We start from the raw sequence: 26,975 nt of genomic DNA, 5'->3' as shown, positions 1-26,975 counted from the left end.
TTGGGCATGGACCCATGTACACACATACGTAAGCAGTGTGTGTGTTTGGCTACAGGGAGACAGGAAATGGTTGTGGCTGGCATGCAAAGACTCAACAGGATCACTAACCAACACAAGGGATTGTGGTAACACTGCAGCGCACAGTGGACTTATTATTGGCTGGTGATATCCAATAAACTTATACATGATTAGTCAATAAAGTTACTTGAATAACAAATTAGACAGACGGGGCTGGCGTGCCAAAACTCATGACTACTACGCTACTAAGTAACCAGCACAGGATCGGACAGAACTAACCTGTATCGTCTGGGATGCTACATGACCTTGTAAAGGAGTATCCTCCATTCCAAATCTAACCCTAGGTACTTATTGCATCTGAAATCTATCACATTATATCATTAATAACAGATGGTAGAAGTCAAGGACTGACAGGATCGACAACCCATTTAGATGGAGAAGTTATTGTAGTTTATTTGCATCATGTACAACTTTGTGATATATACTTTCAACATACTGTACAGCCTAACCTTTCATCAATATAGCATACAGTACAAGGCAAATATACAGTACCTACATTAACAACTTTGGTCATTCAAATAATTTCAGCACTTAAACATGTTTTAATACCAAAAGGTATTGTATGAAATATATTGTAATCTTCAAAAATTCCAATGTGAAATTAAATTGGTCAATATCTTGATAAATGCTTTAGCCTGTGGAGTGATCAGAAAGGGTTGTTTCATGTGATTTGAGATTGACAGGATGTATATAATCAGTCATGATCAGAATAATGCAAATTAACTTTTTAATCGGGAGGATTTTTGTTAATTTTGATAGTTTTGAAAGGCTTCATCCATACTACGACGGTGGATATTGCTCGTCCACCTGCCGCTAACTCCAGCAGGCTTGTAACAGCGAGTGCATGTGGCTATTCGAACACCAAACTCTTCATTGAGAAAATGCTGAATAAATCAATCCATGGGCAAGTCTGTACCACATTTTAATTGTGCCAAAATCTAAATAAAATAAAAGTTATCTTGCAAATACAGTAGGTTATTGTGTGAAATAGACTTTAAGAAGTGCAGTCTTTATTTTCTTGCTTTGGTGTGTTTATTAATGCACAAGCACTTTTACCCCTCAACCCTATCGATAAAATAATTTGATAAAGTCAAACAAAAGTTTTACTGTGCGTGAACTTTCAAATGCATCCTGTCATTACTAAATAGGTAATGTGATAGTAATATTAAAATACCTATTTTTATCCAAAAAACAAATACATTTGATTAATAAAATGTTTGCGAGAGGGAGGGCAATCTGATTCCATTAGTCCTCAACTCGCGGCTCAGTACTATCAATCAGGGCAAGTGGAGGTAGCCATCAGTTAGATTGCCCCAGATCAGGTAAGTTCTGAAGGATTCGTTGCCATAGAAATTTACCTGTCTAAAAGGTGAACCACTTTCGTATGACCGGCTATCCCGAGTTGAACTCAGTTCACCAAAGTTAGCTCGCTAACTCCTCAAACCTGCTTCTTAGTAAGGGGCTCAGGTCAACTCCATTCAATTACAACCTTTGCGCAAACAACACTGTGTGATTAGGTTGAGTGTGTGTGTGTGCATGTGTTGAGAAGGGCTAGGTAAGTAGGTCAATCCAATATCAGGCGACCCAAAGAGTGTGTGTGTGTGTGTGTGTGTGTGTGTGTGTGTGTGTGTATGTGTCTCAGAAAGACCATCTGGTTGAAACCTAAGGTAAGATGGTTTTCTCTCAGCAGTACATACTGTAACCAGCAACACTGACCCCAGGGAAAATTACTAAGATTTGGATCTGGGGAAAGGAGGAGATTGTCCAAAGGTGCAAACACACACACACACACACACACACTCCCTTAGATAAACGTCTGTTGTTTTTGTAACGATACATCCATTGAAACAGAAGCTCATGTCTTGCTTTACCATGGGTTACACAACCACAACAGGGATGATCATTTTCATCAACTGTTCAGCCAAAGTAAAACATTTCACGTTCTAGATGGAAATAATAAATTGGGCAACATCAGGTAAAAATTATGTGAAAGCCTGCCACCTTATCCTTCAATGGAGATGTTTCAGTATACAGTGCATTCAGAAAGTATTCAGACCCATTGACTTTTTCCACATTTTGTTACATTACAGCCTTATTCTAAAATGGATTAAATTGTTTGTTTCCCTCAATCTACACACAATACACCATAATGACAAAGCAAACACAGGTTTTTAGAAATGTGTTAAAAAACTGAAATATCACATTTACATAAGTATTCAGACCCTTTACTCAGGACTTTGTTGAAGCACCTTTGGCAGGGATTACAGACTTGAGTCTTTTTGGGTATGATGCTACAAGCATGGCACACCTGTATTTGGGGAGTTTTTCCCATTCTTCTCTGCAGATCCACTGAAGCTCTGTCAGGTTGGATGGGGACCGTCTCTGCACAGCTAATTTCAGGTCTCTCCAGAGATGTTCGATCGGGTTCAAGTTGGGGCTCTGCCTGGGCCACTCAAGGGCATTCAGAGACTTGTCCCGCAGCCACTGCTTTGTTGTCTTGGCTGTGTGCTAAGGGTCATTGTCCTGTTGGAAGGTGAACCTTCGCCCCAGTCTGAGGTCCTGAGCGCTCTGGAGCAGGTTTTCATCAAGGATCTCTATGTACTTTGCGCCGTTCATATTTCCCTCAATCCTGACTAGTCTCCCAGTCCCTGCCGCCGAAAAACATCCCCACAACATGATGCTGCTGCCACCATCATGCTTCACCTTAGAGTTGATGCCAGGTTTCCTCTAGGTGTGACGCTTGACATTCAGGCCAAAGAGTTGAATCTTGGTTTCATGAGACCAGAGAATCTTGTTTCTCATGGTCTGAGAGTCCTTTAGGTGCCTTTTGGCAACTCCAAGCGGGCTGTCATGTGCCTTTTACTGAGGAGTAGCTTCCGTCTGGCCACTACCATAAAGGCCTGACTAAGGCCCTTTTTGGTACCCTTCCACAAATCTGTGCCTTGACACAATCCTGACTCGGAGCTCTACAGACAATTCTTCAAACACATGGCTTGGTTTTTGCTCTGACATGCACTGTCAACTGTGGGACCTTATATAGACAGGTGTGAGCCTTTCCAAATCAATTCCAATCAATTTAATTTTCCTCAGGTGGACTCCAATGAAATCATTATGTAAATAAGATAATACATTTGCAAATATTTCTAAAAACCTATTTTCGCTTTGTCATTATGGGATATTGTCTGTAGATTGATGAGGATTTATTTTAAATACATTTTTTAATATGCCCTCAAAGCTCATCACTAAGCTAAGGACCCTGGGACTAAACACCTCCCTCTGCAACTGGATCCTAGACTTCCTGACGGGCCGCCCCCGGGTGGTAAGGGTAGGTAACAACACATCCGCCACTCTGATCCGCAACACGGGGGCCCCTCAGATGTGCGTGCTCAGTCCCCTCCTGTACTTCCTGTTCACTCATGACTGCACGGCCAGGCACGACTCCAACACCATCATTAAGTTTGTAGACGACACAACAGTGGTAGGCCTGATCACCGACAACGATGAGACAGCCTATAGGGAGGAGGTCAGAGACCTGACCGTGTGGTGCAAGGACAACAACCTCTCCCAGAACGTGCTCAAAACAAAGGAGTTGATTGTGGACTACAGGAAAAAGAGGACCGAGCACTCCCCCATTCTCATCGACGGGGCTGTAGTGGAGCAGGTTGAGAGCTTCAAGTTCCTTGGCGTCCACATCAACAACAAACTAACATGGTCCAAGCACACCAAGACAGTCATGAAGAGAGCACGACAAAACATATTCCCCCTCAGGAGATCCTCAAAAGATTTTACAGCTGAACCATCGAAAGCATCCTGACGGGTTGCATCACTGCCTGGTATGGCAACTGCTTGGCCTCCGACCGCAAGGCACTACAGAGGGTAGTGCATACGACCCAGTACATCACCGGGGCCAATCTTCCTGCCATCCAGGACCTCTATACCAGGCAGTGTTAGAGGAAGGCCTTAAAAATCGCCAAAGACTCCAGCCACCCTAGTCATAGACTGTTCTATCTGTTACCGGATGACAAGCGGTACCGGAGCGCCAAGTCTAGGTGCAAGAGGCTTCTAAACAGCTTCTACCCCCAAGCTGTAAGACTCCTGAACAGCTAATCAAAAGGCTACCCAGACTATTTGCACCCCCACACGCTGCTACTACTCTCTGTTATTATCTATGCATAGCCACTTTAAACAACCCTACCTGCATGTACATAATTATCTCAATTACCTTGACACCGGTGCCCCCGCACATTGACACATTGACTCTGTACTGGTACCCCCTGTATATAGCCCCGCTATTGTTATTTACTGCTGCTCTTTAATTATTTGTTTTTCTTATCTCTTACATTTTTTAAACTTTTTTTTTTAAGGTATTTTCTTAAAACTGCATCGTTGGTTAAACTTCTTATGGCTGAAGGGGCAGTATTGAGTAGCTTGGATGAAAGGTGCCCATTGTAAACGGCCAGCTCCTCAGTCTCAGTTGCTAATATATGCATATTATTATTAGTATTGGATAGAAAACACTAATGTTTCTAAAACTGTTTGAATTAAGTCTGTGAGATTAACAGAACTCATAAGGCAGGCAAAAACCTGAGAAGTTCCACTTCCTGTTTGGATTTTTTCTGGGGGTGCCATATTTTCAACCAAGCTCTCATTGAATATAAAGAGAGATATGGATGGGTTTTCACTTCCTACGGCTTCCACTAGATGTCAACAGTCAATAGAACTTAGTCTAATGACTCTAATTTGAAGGGGATTCGAAGGAGACAGGAATGAGTAATCACTGCCATGAGGTCCCCACGCATTGAACTGGCGCGTTCACGTGAGAGTGAGCTCCGTTCCTTCTCTCAATTGAAGTCGATTTAATTCTCCGGTTGGAACGTTATTCAAGATGTATGTTAACAACATTCTAAAAATTGATTCAGTACATCGTTTGACATGTTTCTACTGACTGTAACGGAACGTTTGGACGTTATAGTGGTCGCTCTTTGAGACTTTGGTTAGGGTATTAGGAAAACAATTCGAAAATAGCTAATTTGACCTAAATAACGGACATGAACGAACAAATCAAGCATTTATTGTGGACCTGGGATTCCTAGGACTGCATTCTGACGAATTCATCAAAGGTAAGGAAACATTTATCATGTATTTTCTGGTTTCTGTTGAGTCCAACATGGTGGCTAATTTGGCTAATCATCTGAGCTCCGTCTCAGATTATTGCATGGTTTATATTTCCGTAAAGTTTTTTTGAAATCTGACACAGCGGTTGCATTAAGGAGAGGTATATCTGTAATTCTATGTGTATTACTTGTATTATAATTTATATTTATGTTGAGTATTTCTGTTGAAACGATGTGGCTATGCAAAGTCACTTGATGTTTTTGCAACTAGTGAATTTAACGCCTCAATGTAAACTCAGATTTTTTTATATAAATATGAACTTAATCAAACAAAACATGCATGTATTGTGTAACATGAAGTCCTATGAGTGTCATATGATGAAAATAATCGAAGGTTAGTGATTCATTTCATCTCTATTCTGGTTTTTGTGAAAGCTATCTTTAGCTGGAAAAAATGGCTGTGGTTATTGTGGTTTTGTGGTGACCTAACATAATCGTTTGTAGTGCTTTCGCTGAAAAGCCTATTTGAAATCGGACACTTTGGTGGGATTAACAACAAGATTACCTTTAAAATGATATAAGACACATGAATGTCTGAGGAATTTTAATTATGAGATTTCTGTTTTTTGAATTTGGCGCCCTGCACTTCGACAGCCATAAGAAGTTTTAAGGGCTTGTAAGTAAGCATTTCACTGTAAGGTCTACACCTGTTGTATTCGGCGCATGTGACAAATCACATTTGATTTGATTTAATAAGGCCGTAATGTAACAAAAGGTGGAAAAAATCAAGGGGTCTGAATACTTTCCGAATGCACTGGAAGTGCCTAAATGATCTTTTATCTACTGTACTTAGATTTTTGATTATGCATACATGTGTATAAAGATGTAGGATCTTAATTTGAGCCAGTTTGCTACAGAAGGAAAATAATTATGCAACAACAGGAAATGTGAATTATTGTGTGGATTATAATTAATGCAAATTTTTGTAGAGATTGATACCTTTTTCGAAATGGAAAATCAAGTCTGAAATTTCAAAGTGGAAATGACAAACTTCAGAAGCCTTTTAAAACATCAAATACACTACAAGTGATATGTTTCCTGCATTGCAGGAAAGTTCTCCTTCAACAGGGTCTAATGCAGTCTATGACTGCTTCTAGTGTCATAAAACTCCATTTGAGTGGTCCACAATGTGGTTCTTAAAATCTATCATTTTTTTTAACCCTAACTAACACTTTGGGTCGCCCAATATTAGATTGACCTAGTTATTGACCTACTTACCTACCTCTATACAACACACACGCTTACATAACACAAAATGAACACAATAGATTTTCCGATTATGCCAATGTCCTCTTAAAAATGATCAAACACCAGAAAGGACTTCCTTTCACATAACTTTCACAGGACTTTATTTCCTTTCACATAATCACTTAATATCATTAACGCCCTCAGAAGGCAGACTGAGATGATACAAGGAATGAAAAATGGTAGAACTGTAACGAAACAGTCTGGCAGCCTCTATTCCTACCATACATTTTCTAGTTCACTGACTCATTTAATTTTACATTTACATTTAAGTCATTTAGCAGACGCTCTTATCCAGAGCGACTTACAAATTGGTGCATTCACCTTATGATATCCAGTGGAACAACCACTTTACAATAGTGCATCTAACTCTTTTAAGGGGGAGGGGGGGGTTAGGAGGATTACTTTATCCTATCCTAGGTATTCCTTAAAGAGGTGGGGTTTCAGGTGTCTCCGGAAGGTGGTGATTGACTCAGAAGGCAGACTGTCCTTAATCAAGGACAGTACATTTGTATTTGTTTTGTTTAATCTGAAATTCACCTGTGATTACCAGAAATGAAAACTGAAAGAGAGAAAGACTGTGTCCCAATGGGCACCCTATTCACTATGTCGTGCACTATATAGGGATTAGGGTGCCATTTGGGACTCATTAGAGAGACACGTCCAAAGCTAAAGTGATGAAACACCAGCTTGGCTAGCATGCTGTGTTTTGTTCAGATGACAGTCTGAGTTTACACACCCCAGATTCACCATGACTCATTAGCCTCAGGTGAGAGCATAGAGATTGTTAAAGGAACAACATTGTATGTCTCATTATGCCGTCTGTGAGAGCATGACCCCATCTCTATTTTTCATTTTCTTATTCTACTACTTCTATGAGTTGGTAAACAACCTGAAAGGGTGCAGTGTGTTGTTTGAACAGGTAAAAAGCCAAGGTGGCAATTTACTGCCACCTGAAATTATGGAATGTCTGCACATGAGTATAATTCATTGGCTGATCCCTCCTGATGACCTGGATGGAAGTATGTGATCCTTCCTTAACCCATAGGATGTCCCACTCAGTTGACTACTTCAAAATGGTGAATGTCCTCAATGGTGCTGCCCATGCTTAAACAAGCTTTGGGGTACTAGAGTCCTCTATCTCTATGGGTGAGAGTTAGATCACCTAGCTGATTGGCTGCTTCACCTCTGACTGGGAAAGTTCAAGAGGGGTCAAGTGCCTTGTTGCAAACAGGATGCCTGTATTGACACTGGAAGTCTATGGGTATCTGCTAGCATAGAAAAGCTTGCTAGCAGATACCCATAGACTTCCAGTCATTGAGCTAACGCTAGTTAGTATTGGCTCACAAAAGAAATTCATTGGGAATTTTTGTTACATCACCAACATTTTAAGAATAAAGGCGCTAACATGGCGTCCATTCTAAAACCTGGCCAAACTCTCTTAATATACTGCATGGCACTGCTTCTCCCTGCTCATAACCTGACAACACATGGCGCTGGAATAGAACTGAATGAAACAATCGGAAACAGTTGACTCCTATATGGTTCTCGTTAGTGATGATGTCAATATCTAATCCGTTTTCATCTCAATCATCTTGTTGGCTTAGTTCTTCCTTCCCTGTGGTTTTGATATCCCAATACAAATCAAATCAAATTTTATTGGTCACATACACATATTTAGCAGATGTTATTGCGGGTGTAGTGAAATGCTTGCATTCCTAGCTCCAACAGTGCAGTAGTATTTAAAAACAATTCACAACAATACACACAAATCTAAAAGTAAAATAATGTAATTAAGATATGTATAAATATTAGATTGAGCAATGTCGGAGTGGCTTTGACTAAAATACAGTAGAATAGAATACAGTATATACATATGAGATGAGTAAAGCAGTAGGTAAACATTATTTAAACATTATTAAAGTAACTAGTGTTACATTATAAAAGTGGCCAGTGATTCCATATCTATGTATATAGGGCAGCAGCCTCTAAGGTGCAGGGTTGAATAACCGGATGGAAGCCGGCTAGTGATGGCTATTTAACAGTCTGATGGCCTTGGGATAGAAGCTGTTTTTCAGTCTCTTGGCCCCAGTTTTGATGCACCTGTACTGACCTCGCCTTCTGGATGATAGCGGAGTGAACAGGCCGTAGCTTGGGTGGTTGATGTCTTTGATGTACACGCCGAGGAACTTGAAGCTTTCCACTTCCTCCACTGAGCTTCCCGTCGATGTGGTTAGGGGCGTGTTCCATTTGCTATTTCCTGTTTTGTTGACATTGAGTGAGAGGTTATTTTCCTGCCACCACTGTCCCAGGGCCCTCACCTCCTCCCTGTAGGGTGTCTCGTCATTTGTTGGTGATCAGGCCTACTACTGTTGTGCCATCTGCAAACTTGATGATTGAGTTGGAAGCGTGCGTGGCCACGAAGTCATGGGTGAACAGGGAGTACAGGAAAGGGCTGAGCAAGCACCCATGTGGGGCCTCTGTGCTGAGGATCAGCGAAGTGGAGGTGTTGTTCCTACCTTCACCACCTGGGGGCGGCCAGTCAGGTAGTGCAGAACCCAGTTGCACAGGGCGGGGTCGAGACCCAGGATCACAAGTTTAATGATGAGTTTGGAGGGTACTATGGTGTTGAATGCTGAGCTGTAATCAAGGAACAGCATTCTTACATAGGTATTCATACCTTTTGTCCAGATGGGATAGTGCAGTGTGATGGCGATTGCATCGTGTGTGGACTTAATGGGGAGGTAAGCAAATTGAAGTGGGCCTAGGGTGACAGGTAAGGTGGAGGTGGAGGTGATATGATCCTTGACTAGTCTCTCAAAGCACTTCATGATGACAGAAGTGAGTGCTACGTGGCAATAGTCATTTAGTTCAGTTAGCTTAGCTTTCTTGGGAACAGGAACAATGGTGACCATCTTGAAAAATGTGGGGACAACAGACTCGGATAGAGAGCGATTGATTTAAATACAGTTGAAGTCGGAAGTTTACATACACCTTAGCCAAATACATTTAAACTCAGTTTTTCACAATTCCTGACATTTAATCCTAGTAAAAATTCCCTGTTTTAGGTCAGTTAGGATCACCACTTTATTTTAAGAATGTGAAATGTCAGAATAATAGTAGAGAGAATGATTTATTTCAGCTTTTATTTCTTTCATCACATTCCCAGTGGGTCAGAAGTTTACATACACTCAATTAGTATTTGGTAGCATTGCCTTTTAAATTGTTTTACTTGGGTCAAAAGATTCCCACAATAAGTTGGGTGAATTTCAGCCCATTCCTCCTGACAGAGCTGGTGTAACGGAGTCAGGTTTGTAGACCTCCTTGCTTGCACACGCTTTTTCAGTTCTGCCCACAAATTTTCTATAGGCTTGAGGTCAGGGCTTTGTGATGGCCACTCCAATACCTTGACTTTGTTGTCCTTAAGCCATTTTCCCACAACTTTGGAAGTATGCTTGGGATCATCGCGGCACATCGCGCTCCACTCCCTAGCATACTACTCGCCAATGTCCAGTCTCTTGACAATAAGGTTGATGAAATCCGAGCACGGGTAACATTCCAGAGAGACATCAGGGATTGTAACGTTCTCTGCTTCACGGAAACATGGCTAACTCAAGAGACGCTAACGGAGTCGGTGCAGCCAGCTGGTTTCTTCACGCATCGCGCCGACAGAAACATACATCTTTCTGGTAAGAAGAGGGGCGGGGGGGTATGCCTTATGATTAACGAGACGTGGTGTGATCATAACAACATACAGGAACTCAAGTCCTTCTGTTCACCTGACTTAGAATTCCTCACAATCAAATGTCGACCGCATTATCTACCAAGGGAATTCTCTTCGATTATAATCACAGCCATATATATTCCCCCCCAAGCAGACACATCGATGGCCCAAAACGAACTTTATCTGACTCTTTGTAAACTGGAAACCACACACCCTGAGGCTGCATTCATCGTAGCTGGGGATTTTAACAAGGCTAATCTAAAAACAAAACTCCCTAAATTCTATCAGCATATCGATTGTGCTACCAGGGCTGGTAAAACCTTGGATCATTGTTATACTAACTTCCGCGACGTATATAAGGCCCGCCCTCCTTTCGGAAAAGCTGACCACGACTCCATTTTGTTGATTCCAGCCTACAAACAGAAACTAAAACAACAAGCTCCCGCGCTCAGGTCTGTTAAATGCTGGTCCGACCAATCTGATTCCACGCTTCAAGACTGCTTCGATCACGCGGATTGGAATATGTTCCGCATTGCGTCCAATAACAACATTGACGAATATGCTGATTCGGTGAGCGAGTTCATTAGGAAGTGCATTGACGATGTCGTACCCACAGCAACGATTAAAACATTCCCAAACCAGAAACCGTGGATTGACGGCAGCATTCGCGTGAAACTGAAAGCGCGAACCACTGCTTTTAACCAGGGCAAGGTGACCGGAAACATGACCGAATACAAACAGTGTAGCTATTCTCTCCGCAAGGCAATCAAACAAGCTAAGTCCCAGTACAGAGACAAAATAGAGTCGCAATTCAACAGCTCAGACACAAGAGGTATGTGGCAGGGTCTACAGTCAATCACGGATTACAAAAAGAAAACCAGCCCCGTCGCGGACCAGGATGTCTTGCTCCCAGACAGGCTAAATAACTTTTTTGCTCGCTTTGAGGACAATACAGTGCCACTGACACGGCCCGCTACCAAAACCTGCGGGCTCTCCTTCACTGCAGCCGAGGTGAGTAAAACATTTAAACGTGTTAACCCTCGCAAGGCTGCAGGCCCAGACGGCATTCCCAGCCGCGTCCTCAGAGCATGCGCAGACCAGCTGGCTGGTGTGTTTACGGACATATTCAATCAATCCTTATCCCAGTCTGCTGTTCCCACATGCTTCAAGAGGGCCACCATTGTTCCTGTTCCCAAGAAAGCTAAGGTAACTGAGCTAAACGACTACCGCCCCGTAGCACTCACTTCCGTCATCATGAAGTGCTTTGAGAGACTAGTCAAGGACCATATCACCTCCACCCTACCGGACACCCTAGACCCACTCCAATTTGCTTACCGACCCAATAGGTCCACAGACGACGCAATCACAACCACACTGCACACTGCCCTAACCCATCTGGACAAGAGGAATACCTATGTGAGAATGCTGTTCATCGACTACAGCTCAGCATTTAACACCATAGTACCCTCCAAACTCGTCATCAAGCTCGAGACCCTGGGTCTCGACCCCGCCCTGTGCAACTGGGTCCTGGACTTCCTGACGGGCCGCCCCCAGGTGGTGAGGGTAGGTAACAACATCTCCACCCCGCTGATCCTCAACACTGGGGCCCCACAAGGGTGCGTTCTGAGCCCTCTCCTGTACTCCCTGTTCACCCACGACTGCGTGGCCATGCACGCCTCCAACTCAATCATCAAGTTTGCGGATGACACTACAGTGGTAGGCTTGATTACCAACAACGACGAGACGGCCTACAGGGAGGAGGTGAGGGCCCTCGGAGTGTGGTGTCAGGAAAATAACCTCACACTCAACGTCAACAAAACAAAGGAGATGATTGTGGACTTCAGGAAACAGCAGAGGGAGCACCCCCCTATCCACATCGACGGGTCAGTAGTGGAGAAGGTGGAAAGTTTTAAGTTCCTCGGTGTACACATCACGGACAAACTGAATTGGTCCACCCACACAGACAGCGTTGTGAAGAAGGCGCAGCAGCGCCTCTTCAACCTCAGGAGGCTGAAGAAATTTGGCTTGTCACCAAAAGCACTCACAAACTTCTACAGATGCACAATCGAGAGCATCCTGTCGGGCTGTATCACCGCCTGGTACGGCAACTGCTCCGCCCACAACCGTAAGGCTCTCCAGAGGGTAGTGAGGTCTGCAGAACGCATCACCGGGGGCAAACTACCTGCCCTCCAGGACACCTACACCACCCGATGTCACAGGAAGGCCATAAAGATCATTTACATTTTAGTCATTTAGCAGACGCTCTTATCCAGAGCGACTTACAGTAGAGTGCATACATTTTATTACATTTTTACATACTGAGACAAGGATATCCCTACCGGCCAAGAGCAGACGCTCTTATCCAGAGCGACTTACAGTAGAGTGCATACATTTTATAACATTTTTTTTTACATACTGAGACAAGGATATCCCTACTGGCCAAACCCTCCCTACCGGCCGACGCTATGCCAATTGTGCGTCGCCCCACGGATCTCCCGGTTGCGGCCGGCTGCGACAGAGCCTGGGCACGAACCCAGCCCAGCCTGAGCGCGAACCCAGAGACTCTGGTGGCGCAGCTAGCACTGCGATGCAGTGCCCTAGACCACTGCGCCACCCGGGAGATACCCGGGAGATACAGTTAGGAGGCCTGCATCTTGTAACCGTAGCATACGTGTAGGTATGTATGGCAGGACCAAATCGGAAAGATATAACTTTTACAGGTGCACAATTGAGAGCATCCTGTCGGGCTGTATCATTGCCTGGTACGGCAACTGCACCCACGCAACCCGCAAGGCTCTCCAGAGGGTGGTGCGGTCTGCACAACGCAACACCAGGGGCAAACTACCTGCCCTCCAGGACACCTACAACACCCGATGCCACAGGAAGGCAAAAAAGATCATCAAGGACAACAACCACCCAAGCCACTGCCTGTTCACCCCGCTATCATCCAGAAGGCGAGGTCAGTACAGGTGCATCAAAGCAGGGACCGAGAGACTGAAAAACAGCTTCTATCTCAAGGCCATCAGACTGTTAAACAGCCACCACTAACATTTAGCGGCCGCTGCCAACATACTGACTCAACTCCAGCCACTTTAATAATGGGAATTGATGGAAATTATGTAAAAATGTACCACTAGCCACTTTAAACAATGCCACTTAATATAAAGTTTACATACCCTACATTACTCATATCATATGTATATACTGTACTCTATATCATCTACTGCATCTTGCCATCTTTATGTAATACATGTATCACTAGCCACTTTAAACTATGCCACTTTATGTTTACATACCCTACAGTACTCATCTCATATGTATATACTGTACTCTATACCATCTACTGCATCTTGCCTATGCCATTCTGTACCATCACTCATTCATATATCTTTATGTACATATTCTTTATCCCTTTACACTTGTGTGTATAAGGTAGTAGTTGTGGAATTGTTAGGTTAGATTACTTGTTGGTTATTACTGCATTGTCGGAACTAGAAGCACAAGCATTTCGCTACACTCGCATTAACATCTGCTAACCATGTGTATGTGACAAATAAAATTTGATTTGGTCATTATGGCCAAACAGTTCTATTTTTGAATCATCAGACCAGAGGACATTTCTCCAAAAAGTATGATCTTTGTCCCAATGTGCAGTTGCAAACCGTAGTCTGGCTTTTTAATGGCGGTTTTGGAGCAGTGGCTTCTTCCTTGCTGAGCGGCCTTTCAGGTTATGTCAATATAGAACTTGTTTAACTGTGGATATAAATACTTTTGTACCTGTTTCCTCCAGCATCTTCACAAGGTCTTTTGCTGTTGTTCTGGGATTGATTTGCACTTTTTGCACCAAAGTACGTTCATCTCTAGGAGACAGAACGTGTCTCCTTCCTGAGCGGTATGACAGCTGCGTGGTCCCATGGTGTTTATACTTGCATACTATTGTTTGTACAGATGCACGTGGTACCTTCAGGCATCTGGAAATTGCTCCCAAGAATGAACCAGACTTGTGGAGGTCACCAATTTTTTTCTGAAGTCTTGTCTGATTTCTTTTGATTTTCCCATGATGTCAAGCAAAGAGGCACTAAGTTTGAAGGTAGGCCTTCAAATACATCCACAGGTACACCTCCAATTGACTCAAATGATGTCAATTAACCTATCAGAAGCTTCTAAAGCCATGACATCATTTTCTGAAATTTTACAAGCTGTTTAAAGGCACAGTCAACTTAGTGTATGTAAACTTTTGACCTACTGGAATTGTGATACAGTGAATTATAAGTGAAATAATCTGTCTGTAAACAATTGTTGGAAAAATTACTTGTCATGCAAAAAGTAGATTTCCTAACCGACTTGCCAAAACTATAGTTTGTTAACAAGAAATTTGTGGAGTGGTTGAAAAACGAGTTTTAATGACTCCAACCTAAGTGTATGTAAACTTCCGACTTCAACTGTATGTATACAACCATCCCAGATCTACAGATTTTGCTGTGAAGAGACAATCATTAGATCACTTGTTTTGGTACTACCCATATGTATCTTGTTTTTGGTTGCAGGTCCAGGAATGGCTGAAAAACTTAAACATTTACTAGGAGCTAACTCTGCAAATAGCACTGCTGGGTGATTTGAAGTCATAGTCATTCGGTCAATAATATAATAATACTCAGCAAAGGTGTTTATCTTTCATTTACAATCTGTAGAAACTTTGAAAATAGAAAGGTTCAGCACCTCCCGAGTGGCGCAGCGGTCTAAGGCATCACTACAGACCCGGGTTCGATCCCAGGCTGTGTCGCAGCCGGCTGCGACCGGGAGACCAATGAGGTGGCGCACAATTGGCCTAGCGTCGTCTGGGTTAGGGGAGGGTTTGGCCGGCCGTGATGTCCTAGTCCATTGCACACTAGACTCCTGTGGCGGGCCGGTTGCATGCACGCTGACTTCGGTCACCAGTTGTACGCTGTTCCCTCCGACACATTGGTGCGGGTGGCTTCTGGGTTAAGCGGGCAGTTTATCAAGAAGCAGTGCGGCTTGGCAGGGCCGTGTTTCGTAGGACGCATGGCTCTCGACCTTTGCCTTTCCCGAGTCTTTTGAAGCGATGGGACAAGACTGTAACTACCAATTGGATATCACAAAAAAGGGGTAAAAAAATGATAACAATTTTAGGTTCAGCACAGTAGAAAAATATATGGCAGCTAGAAATCTAAACTGGATGGTCTTCAGAGATAGATGGGAGGGTTTGAGAGTAGCTCAAGGCTGGGACTAAAAACCAACAAAAGATAACTGATGTAAAATATACTGTCAGTGAAATGTATGTAGTATGTTTAAGTATTATTTTCCATTAGTTTACTCCAATTATGGGAGGGGTGCTAGAGTTAGGGGAAAATAAAAATATATAGATATGGGGGATTGCAGACAATTACATTGACAGAAGCCACAATCTATCTTCAATATTAAAGCTGATGTTTAATTTTTTTATTTTATTATAATAAATAAACCACTGCACTAAATGACTATCGCCCCATAGCAATCACTTCTGTCATTATGTCAGTGCTTTGAAAGGCTAGTCAAGGGCCATTACCTCCACCATACCTGACACCCAAGAGGAACATCTATGTGAGAATATTATTCATCGACTACAGCTCAGCATTTAACACCATAGTGCGCTAAGCTCAGGCCCTTGGGTCTGAACTCCTCCCTGTGCAACTGGTTCCTAGAATTCCTGACGGGCCGACCCCAGGTGGTGAGGGTAGGCAACTACACCTCCGCCACACTGATCCTCAACACGGGGGCCCCCCATGGGTGTGTGCTCAGCCCCCTCCTGTACTCCCTGTTCACACACAACTCCAACTCAATCATCAAGTTTGCTGACGACACAACAGTGGTAGGCCTGATTACCAACAACAACGAGACATCCTACAGGGAGGAGGTTAGAGCCCTGGTGGAGTGGTGCCAGGAAAATAACCTCTCCCTCAATGTCAACAAAACAAAGAAGCTTATCTTGGACTACAGTAGACAGAAGAGGTAGGATGCCACCATCCTCATTGACAGGGCCGCAATGGATAGGGTCAAAACTGCAATGGATAAGGTCAATAGCTTCAAGTTCCTCGTGGTGCGCATCACTGAGCACCTAAGACCCTCACAAACTGCACCATTGAGAGCATTCTGTCGGGCTGCATCACTGCCTGGTATGGCAACGGCTCCGCCCTCAACCGCATAGCTCTCCAGAGGACGGTGCAGACAGCCCAACGCATCACAGGGGCCACGCTGCCTGACCTCGAGGACATTTACCACATCCGGTGTCAAAGGAAGTCTAAGAAGATCATCAAGGACCTCAGTCACATCAACACACACACGCACAGCCAACGCTGCTGTATCATGTTATAGAGACATTGAACCAACCACTGGTCACTTCCCGTTTCACACTGTGTATTTAAATAATGTATCCTCAACATAGTTTATTCTAATATTTCTACAACTGCACATTGTATTTTATTTACACTGATTATACACACCACATATTTATTTATATACTTGATTCTTGACATAGTTCACTAAATACTGCTGTACATTCTTAGTTGATCTGGTGTAAATTCCACCGGTGTACATAATGTATGTATAGATTCCATTTGGATACTGCTACATTGCTATTTGGGTTGTTAATTGGATTCGTCCTGCCATTCTTTTTTGTATTTTTCTTTACAATGTTTTTTTCTTTACATTGTAATTGCTTGACATTTGACTACATTGCTAGGAGCTAGCAACATAAGCATTTCGCTGCACAGCTATTACACCTGCTAAACTGTGTACGTGACCAATAAACTTTTATTTGCTCCCCAACACTGATGGTTAGCTACTGACTTGATCACAGGTGTATGTATGATGATGTTCTGTATTGACGTAGGTCTTATTGTACATTTCTAGATACACTTGTACAATTCTGGGAAAAAATCATTCAAAACATATCTATAGGAAGTAGAACATTGCATTGCATTTCATGTTGCATGAAAGATCAGTCTGTCCGTCCACTAGACGATGACTACAGAGAAAACTTGAGTAAATATGGATGGAACACAACTTCACTGGACACAGAGGCTGGAACATCGAGGTTGCTTAACACTCAGTCCCTGGTCCATTTAACTCCATTGGGCACAGAGGCTGAACATCTTGAGATTGCTTAACACTCAGTCAGTCCCTGGTTCATTCAACTCCACTGGACACAGAGGCTGAACATCTCGAGACTGCTTAACACTGTCAGTCCCTGGTTCATTCAACTCCACTGGACACAGAGGCTGGAACATCTCGAGGTTGCTTAGCTGCTGTATTGTCTTTAATTCTGCTGTCTGATACTCCAGTGCAAGGATGTCCTTCATTTCCTTACAGGCTGCTCCACTGAAAAACAACTATTGAGATTATGTGTATAGTAACTACAGAGGTGGTTTGGTGTCTGTTTTCCAGTTGGTTTTGGTTGGCTTGGTAACTATGGAGGTTGGCTTGGTGTATGATGAGCTGATTGGTTTTGGTTATCCGGTTGGTTTTACTTAGCTTAGCAACTATGTGGTTTGATGTCGGTTATGCAGTTGGTTTTGGTTGGCATAGTAACTATGGAGGTGATTTGGTTGGTTTGGTGTCTGTTATCCAGTTCGTTTAGGTTGGTTTCAAAACTACGGTGGTGATTGTTGAGCTGATTGGATTTGCATGCTAGGCCAGGGAGAGAGACGATATGCAGGCATGTAGCAAGTCGACTCGTAACACGACGAGTCAAGATGATAGATCACTTACAGCCCACCTCGAGGATGGCTCTAATAGTCCGTGTGAGTTCTTTAGCCTCTGCAGCTAGCGTAGCCGTCGTCCACTGGGACTTCTTCCCCACGCGGGCTCCCAGGGGTTGAGAGGAAGCGCCGGGCTTCATGTCACCAGAGCTGCAGAGAAACAGACAGGTATAGAGTTAACCTTTCAAGCTTACAGCACTTTTACACTGTTTTTACCATGGCTGTATTCATTAATCTAGCAAGAGAAAACTCTATGGATATTGGCTTTCACCTGGAATTGTCTATTTATGTCTGACATAAAATAATGAGATATTAAGGATATGGATAGGCTAGATAGGATGAAGTCAGAAGTGATGCAGGAAAATACTGTACTCTTTCTTAGGGATGTTATTGTAAAGAGTAGATGACATAGGCTGTACTACAGTTGGTCGGGAATATGGTGGCATGATGGCAGGTCATGACACATGTCATAGCTAATACTTCATAACTGAGAGTATAGCCTTGTCTCAAGTTAAGCAGTTGGTTACAACTGTGAGCGTTGTGGAGACCAAACAAAACTAGCAGAGTTGTATTGTGGGTGCATCTACTCTCCTTATTTGACCTAGATATTTTGTGTGTATGTATTGATGTGTAGGCTACGTGTGCCTTTTTAAATTGATGTAGTTCTGTTCTTGAGCTGTTCTTGTCTATTAATGTTCTGTATTATGTCATGTTTCATGTTTTGTGTGGAAGAGAAGCTGCTGCTTTTGCAACAGCTAATGGGGATCCAAATAACCCCCCCCCCCTCCCCCAAAATACCATAGTCTGAATTCAATTCAATAGGGTTGCTAGAAAATACCACAATATTGCCGACCTTGCCACCTAAATTGATGGAAATTATGATGCTGTAAAAATGGTTATTGCCACAGTTAATGGGGGATATCAATATTAGAGAAAGTAATTATTGTCTGACAGTGACTGATGAAGTAATTATATTATGACAATGAGCAATGGATATAATTATCTTTGTCTACCATTACCGAGGTGTAAACAACAACATGTCAACCTACATTTCATCTGTTACAACTACTGCCCTACAAACGACCAGGAACACCTGCAGTTCTAGGAAGAAAACGTATTGTCAAAAGTGTTGTTTATCTAACAAATGGTCTGGTTACCTAAGACTGAAGGTTACTTAAAAGTCCAATGCAGCCATTTCTGAATCGCCGAGCTGACTAGGTGAAAAATCTATTGGGCAAGGCATTTAACTCTAATTGATCCTGTAAGATAAGAGTGTCTGTTAAATGACTAAAATAGTCTGAGTAGGGAGGGGTAAACTGGCTGTTGCTGGCAGAGAGGTTTGGAAATCTTCTTTCTTATTGGTCTATTAACTAATTTACTCCATCCCACCAAAACAGGCAGAAATTTCAGGCGGTCTTTTCAAACAACTATTATCATCATTTTCACAATTTCACAGTATAATTACAACCTCAGTGTGGAAATTTATATATATATATATATATAACAGGAAAATCACATTTTTGACTGCACTGGATCTTTAACATAAAAACGAAAGTTGGGAGGTTGGTCAGGGAACGTCTTCGAATCGCGTCGGGGACACCTTTAGCATCTTAGCTAATTAACAACTTTAGCTAACCCCAACCAAAAGCGTTTTGCAACTACTTAGGTAACCCTTATCCTAACCCCTAATCCTTAACCTACCTAAAGTTAGCCACAATTGCTAAGCAAATGTTCACTACAAATGACAACACAAAAATATGTATGATACTCTACGACTGCTAATATGTATGATACTGTACAACCACTGGACCATTTGTAACATGTCATACAAAATGGAGGGACATAAAAAAATAACTATAATATCATGCAAATGCATATGAGACAGCATTGTTGTCACAAATCCATGTGAGACTGACTGGACAGCTATATTGAGGTTTTCCAGTGACCTACAGATTGACAATAGAACACTGGGTAGGTGGTAGCACAGGGGGTCTTTGTAAAAAAGTGTTTCAAACTGACACAGACTAATGCATGTTAGGTAGTCAGACTTACAAAACAGGACGTTGTCTAGGTCTTCAGAGGGCCAGAACTAATCATCACCCCACGTTGTTTGCTAAAAACTGCACAAACTGCAGCTCGATACCCAAGTGGAAAGTAAATATATTTAAATATACTTATATCATACTTGAATATATTTAAGTATATAGAATTATGTCCATAATATATATACTTTAGTATATTTAAAATAATCTAAATTGGAAAACATTTTAACACATTTAATGTCAACTTTAATAGTGTTTTATTAGCATTTAAGTATATAAAAAATGCCCATTAGAGCGTTAAGGGCGGCACCTCACTTGTGATTGGTCAACAAAAAATATATAATTAATGGTTTATGTTTTAAATGCTCATAAAAGTGTGGTAAATGTGTAGATTTTTCTGTTTCAAAAATATATTGTTCAAAACAAGCTGTTCAGTTACTTACTACTCTGCCCCTAAGTGACTGTCAGCAGTGGCAGCTCCGTCTCCGTGGGTGAACAGGCCGTGCGAACATTGCTTGGATTGTGTTGCCAGCTGTTTGCTATGAGGGTGAATAGTCCAAATGAAATCACAGGAATTCATAGCATGAATTATAACAGCACAAAGTAAATGGGCCGTCCTGAGGCGATCAAATGTGTGTCCGTTCAGTCAGAACTTCTGGGTTTGCTCTAGTCTCCTCCTCCCAATCAGTCTCTTTATTATAGAGAAATACTCCTCAGCATGTTGCGTCGAAGGACAGAGCGATACAGTAGCTAGAACCTTTTCATCGTGGATCTGGTAGGGATTTCTTTTTATTGTTTCCCACTGTTAGGGTCCTGTGTGGCTCAGTTGGTAGAGCATGGCACTTACAACACCAGGGTTGTGGGTTGGATTCCCACGGGGGACCAGTACCAAAAAGTATGAAAATGTATGCACTCTGGATAAGTGTCTGCTAAATGACTAAAATGTTGTTTATCAGGTTCTACTGTAAGTGACATGGCGACATGTGTCGACTACAACAGCATAAAATCAGGTGTTTTACAAAGCACGATCAAATTAATTAGCCAGCTACAGTAATATTGAGAAATAGTTTGGTCGATTTTCTTGGGTCAAATAAACCACTTATCTACGGTACCTTTGATAAGCAGCTAGCTATTGCTAGCTAGTTAACACCCATGTCAATATCCGCAGCATCGGTATGTTTGTTGCGTTCTCCCAGGTTCACTTGTTCGTTCATGATCTTGGCTGCAGGTTTTAAATAGTATCATCTAATCCAGTGGTTCCCAAACTTTTTATTGTCCCCTACCCCTTCAAACATTCAACCTCCACATGCGTACCCCCTCTAGCACCAGGGTTAGCGCACTCTCAAATGTTATTTTTTGCCATCATTGTAAGCCTGCCACACACACATTATACGATACATTTATTAAACATAAGAATGAGTGTGAGTTTTTGTCACAACCTGGCTCGTGGGAAGTGACAAAGAGCTCTTATAGGACCAGGGCACAAATAATAATAATCAATAATTTTGGTATTTTTTTAACCATCTTACATATAAAACCTAATTTGTTCATCAAAAATTGTGAATACCTCACCAAGGATTAATGAGAAGGGTGTGCTTGAAAGGATGCACATAACTCTGCAATGTTGGGTTGTATTGGAGAGAGTCTGTCTTAAATCATTTTCCACACACAGTCTGGGCCTGTATTTAGTTTTCATGCTAGTGAGGGCTGAGAATCCACTCTCACATAGGTATGTGGCTGCAAATGGCATCAGTGTCTTAACAGCGCAATTTGCCAAAGCAGGATCCTCTGAGCGCAGCCCAATCTGTCAGTGGCTTCTGATTAAATTCAATTTTCACAGAACCGCTTGTTGCAATTTCGATGAGGCTCTCTTGTTCAGATATTGGTAAGTGGACTGGAGGCAGGGCATGAAGGGATAACGAATCCAGTTTGCGTGTTTGCGTCATCCGTTTCGGGAAAGTACCTGCGTATTGCGCACCCAACTCACTCATGTGCTTCACTATATCACATTTTCCGTAACCTTGAGTTCATTTGCGCACCAAAAAATCATACAATGATGGAAAGACCTGTGTGTTGTCCTGTTAATGCGGACAGAGAAGAGCTCCAACTTCTTAATCATAGCCTCAATTTTGTCCCGCACATTGAATATAGTCGCGGAGAGTTCCTGTAATCCTAGATTCAGATCATTCAGGCGAGAAAAAACATCACCCAGATAAGCCAGTCGTGTGAGAAACTCATCATCATGCAAGCAGTCAGACAAGTAGAAAATTATGGTCAGTAAAGAAAACTGCCCATATCAGTGCAGAGTGCAGAAAATACATGAGAGTTCAGGGGCCTTGCTTTAACAAAGTTAACTATTTTCACTGCAGTGTCCAAAACGTATTTCAAGCTGTCATGCATTCCCTTGGCAGCAAGAGCCTCTCAGTGGATGCTGCAGTGTACCCAAGTGGTGTCGTGAGCAACTGCTTGCACGCGCGTTACCACTCCACAATGTCTCCCTGTCATGGCTTTTGCACCATCAGTACAGATACCAACATGAGCAGCAGCTACGTTTGGCTACATACAGACCGTTAGTGGTATTCCAGCGAAAGAGGAACGGTTAATGTGATTGGATGTTAATTATTTGACTACGCTACCTGTATTTGACATTGTGTTGTTATTTCGCTGAACCCAAGATGGTTTCATTTTATTTTTGGCAGTGAAATTATGTTACTCAGGCGAGGAAAAGAACCTCACCCAAATGTATAGCCCCGTTGGAAAATACATTTTCCATATATAGGGCCATGTCATGTCAGGGTGAGCCTGCAGGAAGGGTACCACATGAGTGAGGAGGATGTCTTTTTTTATACATAAATATTTAAAAAAATGTGAATCACATTTTTATTTGGCGTAACCCCGACGGCATTGCGTGTACCCCAGTTTGGGACCTGATCTAATCTGTTCAAAACAGAGGCAGCATGTGCAGCAGTGGTCATTCGGTTATTGAGATGCAAAAGTGAAATAGGTGTAATTATGCTGCTGTTCAAATGCACAGATTGTTTTACATATCTTCTCAAAGAAACTTCTGGTAGTTCGAAAACTTGTCTTCATGAACTCAGGAAAAAAATAAACATCCTCTCACTGTCAACTGCGTTTATTTTCAGCAAACTTAACGTGTAAATATTTGTATGAACATAAGATCAAAATCAAAAGTAAAAGTCAGTATCTGGTGTGGCCACCAGCTGCATTAAGTGCTGCAGTGCCTCTCCTCCTCATGGACTGCACCAGATTTGCTAGTTCTTGCTGTGAGATGTTACCCCACTCTTCCACCACGGCACCTGCAAGTTCCCGGACATTTCTGGGGAGAATGGCCCTAGCCCTCACCCTCCAATCCAACAGGTCCCAGACGTGCTCAATGGGATTGAGATCCGGGCTCTTCGCTGGCCATGACAGAACACTGACATTCCTGTCTTGCAGGAAATCACGCACAGAACGAGCAGTAAGGCTGGTGGCATTGTCATGCTGGAGGGCCATGTCAGGGTGAGCCTGCAGGAAGGGTACCACATGAGGAAGGAGGAGATCTTCCCTGTAGCGCACAGCTTTGAGATTGCCTGCAATGACAACATGCTCAGTCCGATGATGCTGTGACACACCGCCCCAGACCATGACGGACCCTCCACCTCCAAATCGATCCCGCTTCAGAGTACAGGCCTCGGTGTAACGCTCATTCCTTTGACAATAAACGCGAATCCGACCATCACCCCTGGTGAGACAAAACAGCGACTCGTCAGTAAAGAGCACTTTTTGCCAGTCCTGTCTGGTCCAGCGACGGTGGGTTTGTGCCCATAGGCGATGTTGTTGCCGGTGATGTCTGGTCAGGACCTGCCTTACAACAGGCCTACAAGCCCTCAGTTCAGCCTCTCTCAGCCTATTGTGGACAGTCTGAGCACTGATGGAGGGATTGTGCATTCCTGGTGTAACTCGGGCAGTTGTTGTTGCCATCCTGTACCTGTCCTGCAGGTGTGATGTTCGGATGTACCGATCCTGTGCAGGTGTTGTTACACGTGGTCTGCCACTGCGAGGATGATCAGCTGTCCGTCCTGTCTCCCTGTAGCACTGTCTTAGGCGTCTCACAGTACAGACATGGCAATTTATTGCCCTGGCCACATCTGCAGTCCTCATGCCTCCTTGAGGCCTCCTCTCGATACCCCTAAACACTGAGGAACATTGGGTGGAAACAATGTGCTTTCGTGGTACCGCCGTTGTGATACCACACCGGGTTCGGGGACCTCGGCAACCGGTAACTTCCCCCATTGACCGAGCCACTTGGGAGCACTATTGCCACAGTAAATGCTTAGGGAGGATCTCGTGACCCGGCCTCCAGCTAGGTTCACCAGATCTGCCTCTTGCCCCTCACCGCGAAATAATCCGTTTTCACCCTGCTCTTCTTCGACCCAGCACGGTGTCTGTGCCAAAACGTCTGCCGCTGCCCAGAAGCACCAATACGGTAAAAAAAACGCTTCTGGCCCGGACCCTTTCCTTTATGCCTCGGAAACTGCTGCGTCGCCCCTGCAAAGGACTTTTGTTTGTCCTCGAAAAAGCCTGTAAGGACTCCATAACCAAGCCAAACAACCTTGTTGGTGAAATTGGTTCATCCAAATACATCCGCCTGTCCCTCTCAGGAATCCAAGATTACATCAACTAGACATGGCCCTGAGCCTCCATACTTTTCCACACAGCCAGGATAGAACAGCGGGACAGACACAGCACAAAATCAGTCGTAGCATGGCTTTCATCGAGAAGCTATGGAGCCGGCTTCCCCGCCTCCATGGTCTTATTCAGCTCCTGTAGCAAAACGATATGATACATCTGCAGCATTGTGACCACATTCAACGACCGGCCCGTCACACACTCACCCTGGTACCCTTTGTCCAGCTGATCCGCCGAGAACCGGCACTGTTTATTTGGAAGCACAGTGCTAGGATTAGCCCCCTTGTTAGCCTCTGGAGCTAAGTAACTCGCTAGCTTTCCATCCATTGGCAGTGTGCAAACGAGCCCCGCCTCCTCCATACCCTCTACATTTATGAACTCACCATAACCTGATAGTATCAGTCTGGCTGAATGAGGGGAATCCCAGGTCGCCTTTAGCTCATCGGCAAAATCTTTAAACGGGTAAGTGATGCTTCACCGCTGCAAGGACAGGAGGTAAATACCTTCCCCCAAACCTGCCGGAACGCCGCTGCGGGGAGAAGATGGCCAATCCACCCCCAGGTGATCTGCCGCACTATGACACAGCTCCATCAAAGGTGAATTAACCATCAATAGTACACTCTCCCCCGCCGAATGCAAAAAAACATTGTTTCACAAGTGAAACATCATCACATGTGAAGTGTTCCAAAAAACACATGGTTTCAAATGATTTCACATCAACAAAACATGTGGAAATGCCATGTGAAATCATGTGATTTTCCACATGTGAAATCATGTGGTTTTTTCGTAAGGGTGTATACACTGTGAATGAAGGAGATTATCTGAAAGATAGCCCACTATTGAAGAAAGAAGCAGACATGATTCACTCTCTATTCATTAGAAACGTGCACAATACACATTCTTACCTACAGCTCTTCACGGGACCTTGGTTTTCAATGAGGAAGTCTTGGACATTCTAAATGGGAAGGAATGTAAACGTACGTATTATTTGAGTTGATATATGCATCTCAAATGGCACTCCATTTCCTATGGTACACTACTTTTGACCAGGACATATACATAGGGCTCTGGTCAAAATTTTTTATTTTACCTTTATTTAACTAGGCAAGTCAGTTAAGAACAAATTCTTATTTGTAGGGAATAGGGCGCCATGTGGGACACATTTGATGAGACCACTTTTCTGAACACTACAACCCTATTTATCAGACATGGCTTCAAATACTATTAAGGTATTTCAATTACTTTCACATACATTTCAAAGTAAATATTTGGATTTTAATATTTTGAAATACAGTTGGAAAGTATTGGCATGTATTTGAAAATACTCAAATACACAGACAAGTGTATTTTCAAATACAAATATTAAAATACTCCCATGCATTTAAAGCCAGGTCAGTTTGGTTCAAGGGGTATTTGCTATGTTTTTGGAAATAAGTATTTGAAAATATTTTAAAGTAGTATTTATAGGAATTGATTTGAAAAAAAATACTTCAAATAGAAGTAGTTGATTCAGCTACAATATTTGAAAATACTCAAATACACCAGAAAATAAGTATTTTAAAATACAAATACAAAGCACGTATTTGAACCCAGGTCTGCTATTTATAAACTTGTCATTATTCAGAGATGTAAATGCTAATTTCAGTTTGTCTTTATATTTCTGTATTTTCTTTCTGAGGATGTGAATTCAAATCTGTTTCTCCTTCTCAAACCTGTTTCCCTTCACACATTGTAAACTAGATATGAAGTAATGGTCTTCGAGAGAGAGTTAGTGTTGACATTCAGTAATCACAGTACACACACATACAGTACCTCCACGAAGTTGAGCAGTTTTCCCATGGACACCTCAAAGCCCTTTTTGGCCCCCTCGTTCTTACGTAGTTGACACTCCAGAACGGCCACTCTCTTCTTCAGCTCCTCCACCTCATCCTATCAGGAAGGACATCAGACTAGGTCATCAGCATGGGTTCTACTGACTGGCCTGCATCTGGATGGGTTTTCATTCATAAGTTGAAAGATTGTTTATTTTTTATAAAAAAATAAAACTATTATTATTATTATTAATCGCATTGTCTGAAAGCGTTCAAAATACACTGAAAATGTCCAAAATACATAATCTATACAGCTAAAAACAACAATGTGATGTCAAAACAAGTTGACAATGAGGTTAAAGAAAGTGTGATTATCAATTTACCAGATTTTGCTAACCGTTATTTTGGACAGCATCAAGGCGTCAATATTCTTGCAATGCTTTTTGTATAACAAA

At 42.7% G+C, this 26,975-nt stretch overlaps 1 protein-coding gene across 1 annotated transcript in view; it reads right to left on the bottom strand.

Annotated features, from left to right (window-relative positions):
- Window positions 1–16,483: 16,483 nt before the first annotated feature.
- stxbp4 (syntaxin binding protein 4) overlaps window positions 16,484–26,975 on the bottom strand; it is a 63,158-nt gene continuing 52,666 nt past the window's right edge. Inside the window, exons 18-20 of the mRNA XM_071393814.1 lie at window positions 26,522–26,638; window positions 25,615–25,664; window positions 16,484–18,128 (exon numbers count right to left, since the gene is read on the bottom strand). Of these exons, the coding sequence (XP_071249915.1) occupies window positions 17,981–18,128; window positions 25,615–25,664; window positions 26,522–26,638 (315 nt within the window). The 3' untranslated portion in view covers window positions 16,484–17,980. The remainder of the gene's footprint in view (window positions 18,129–25,614; window positions 25,665–26,521; window positions 26,639–26,975) is intronic.

Source organism: Salvelinus alpinus, chromosome 3 (assembly GCF_045679555.1).
Source record: "Salvelinus alpinus chromosome 3, SLU_Salpinus.1, whole genome shotgun sequence".
Taxonomy (NCBI): domain Eukaryota; kingdom Metazoa; phylum Chordata; class Actinopteri; order Salmoniformes; family Salmonidae; genus Salvelinus; species Salvelinus alpinus.
The sequence above is the reverse complement of the archived record's forward strand: the minus strand, read 5'-3'. Positions and strand labels throughout refer to the sequence as shown.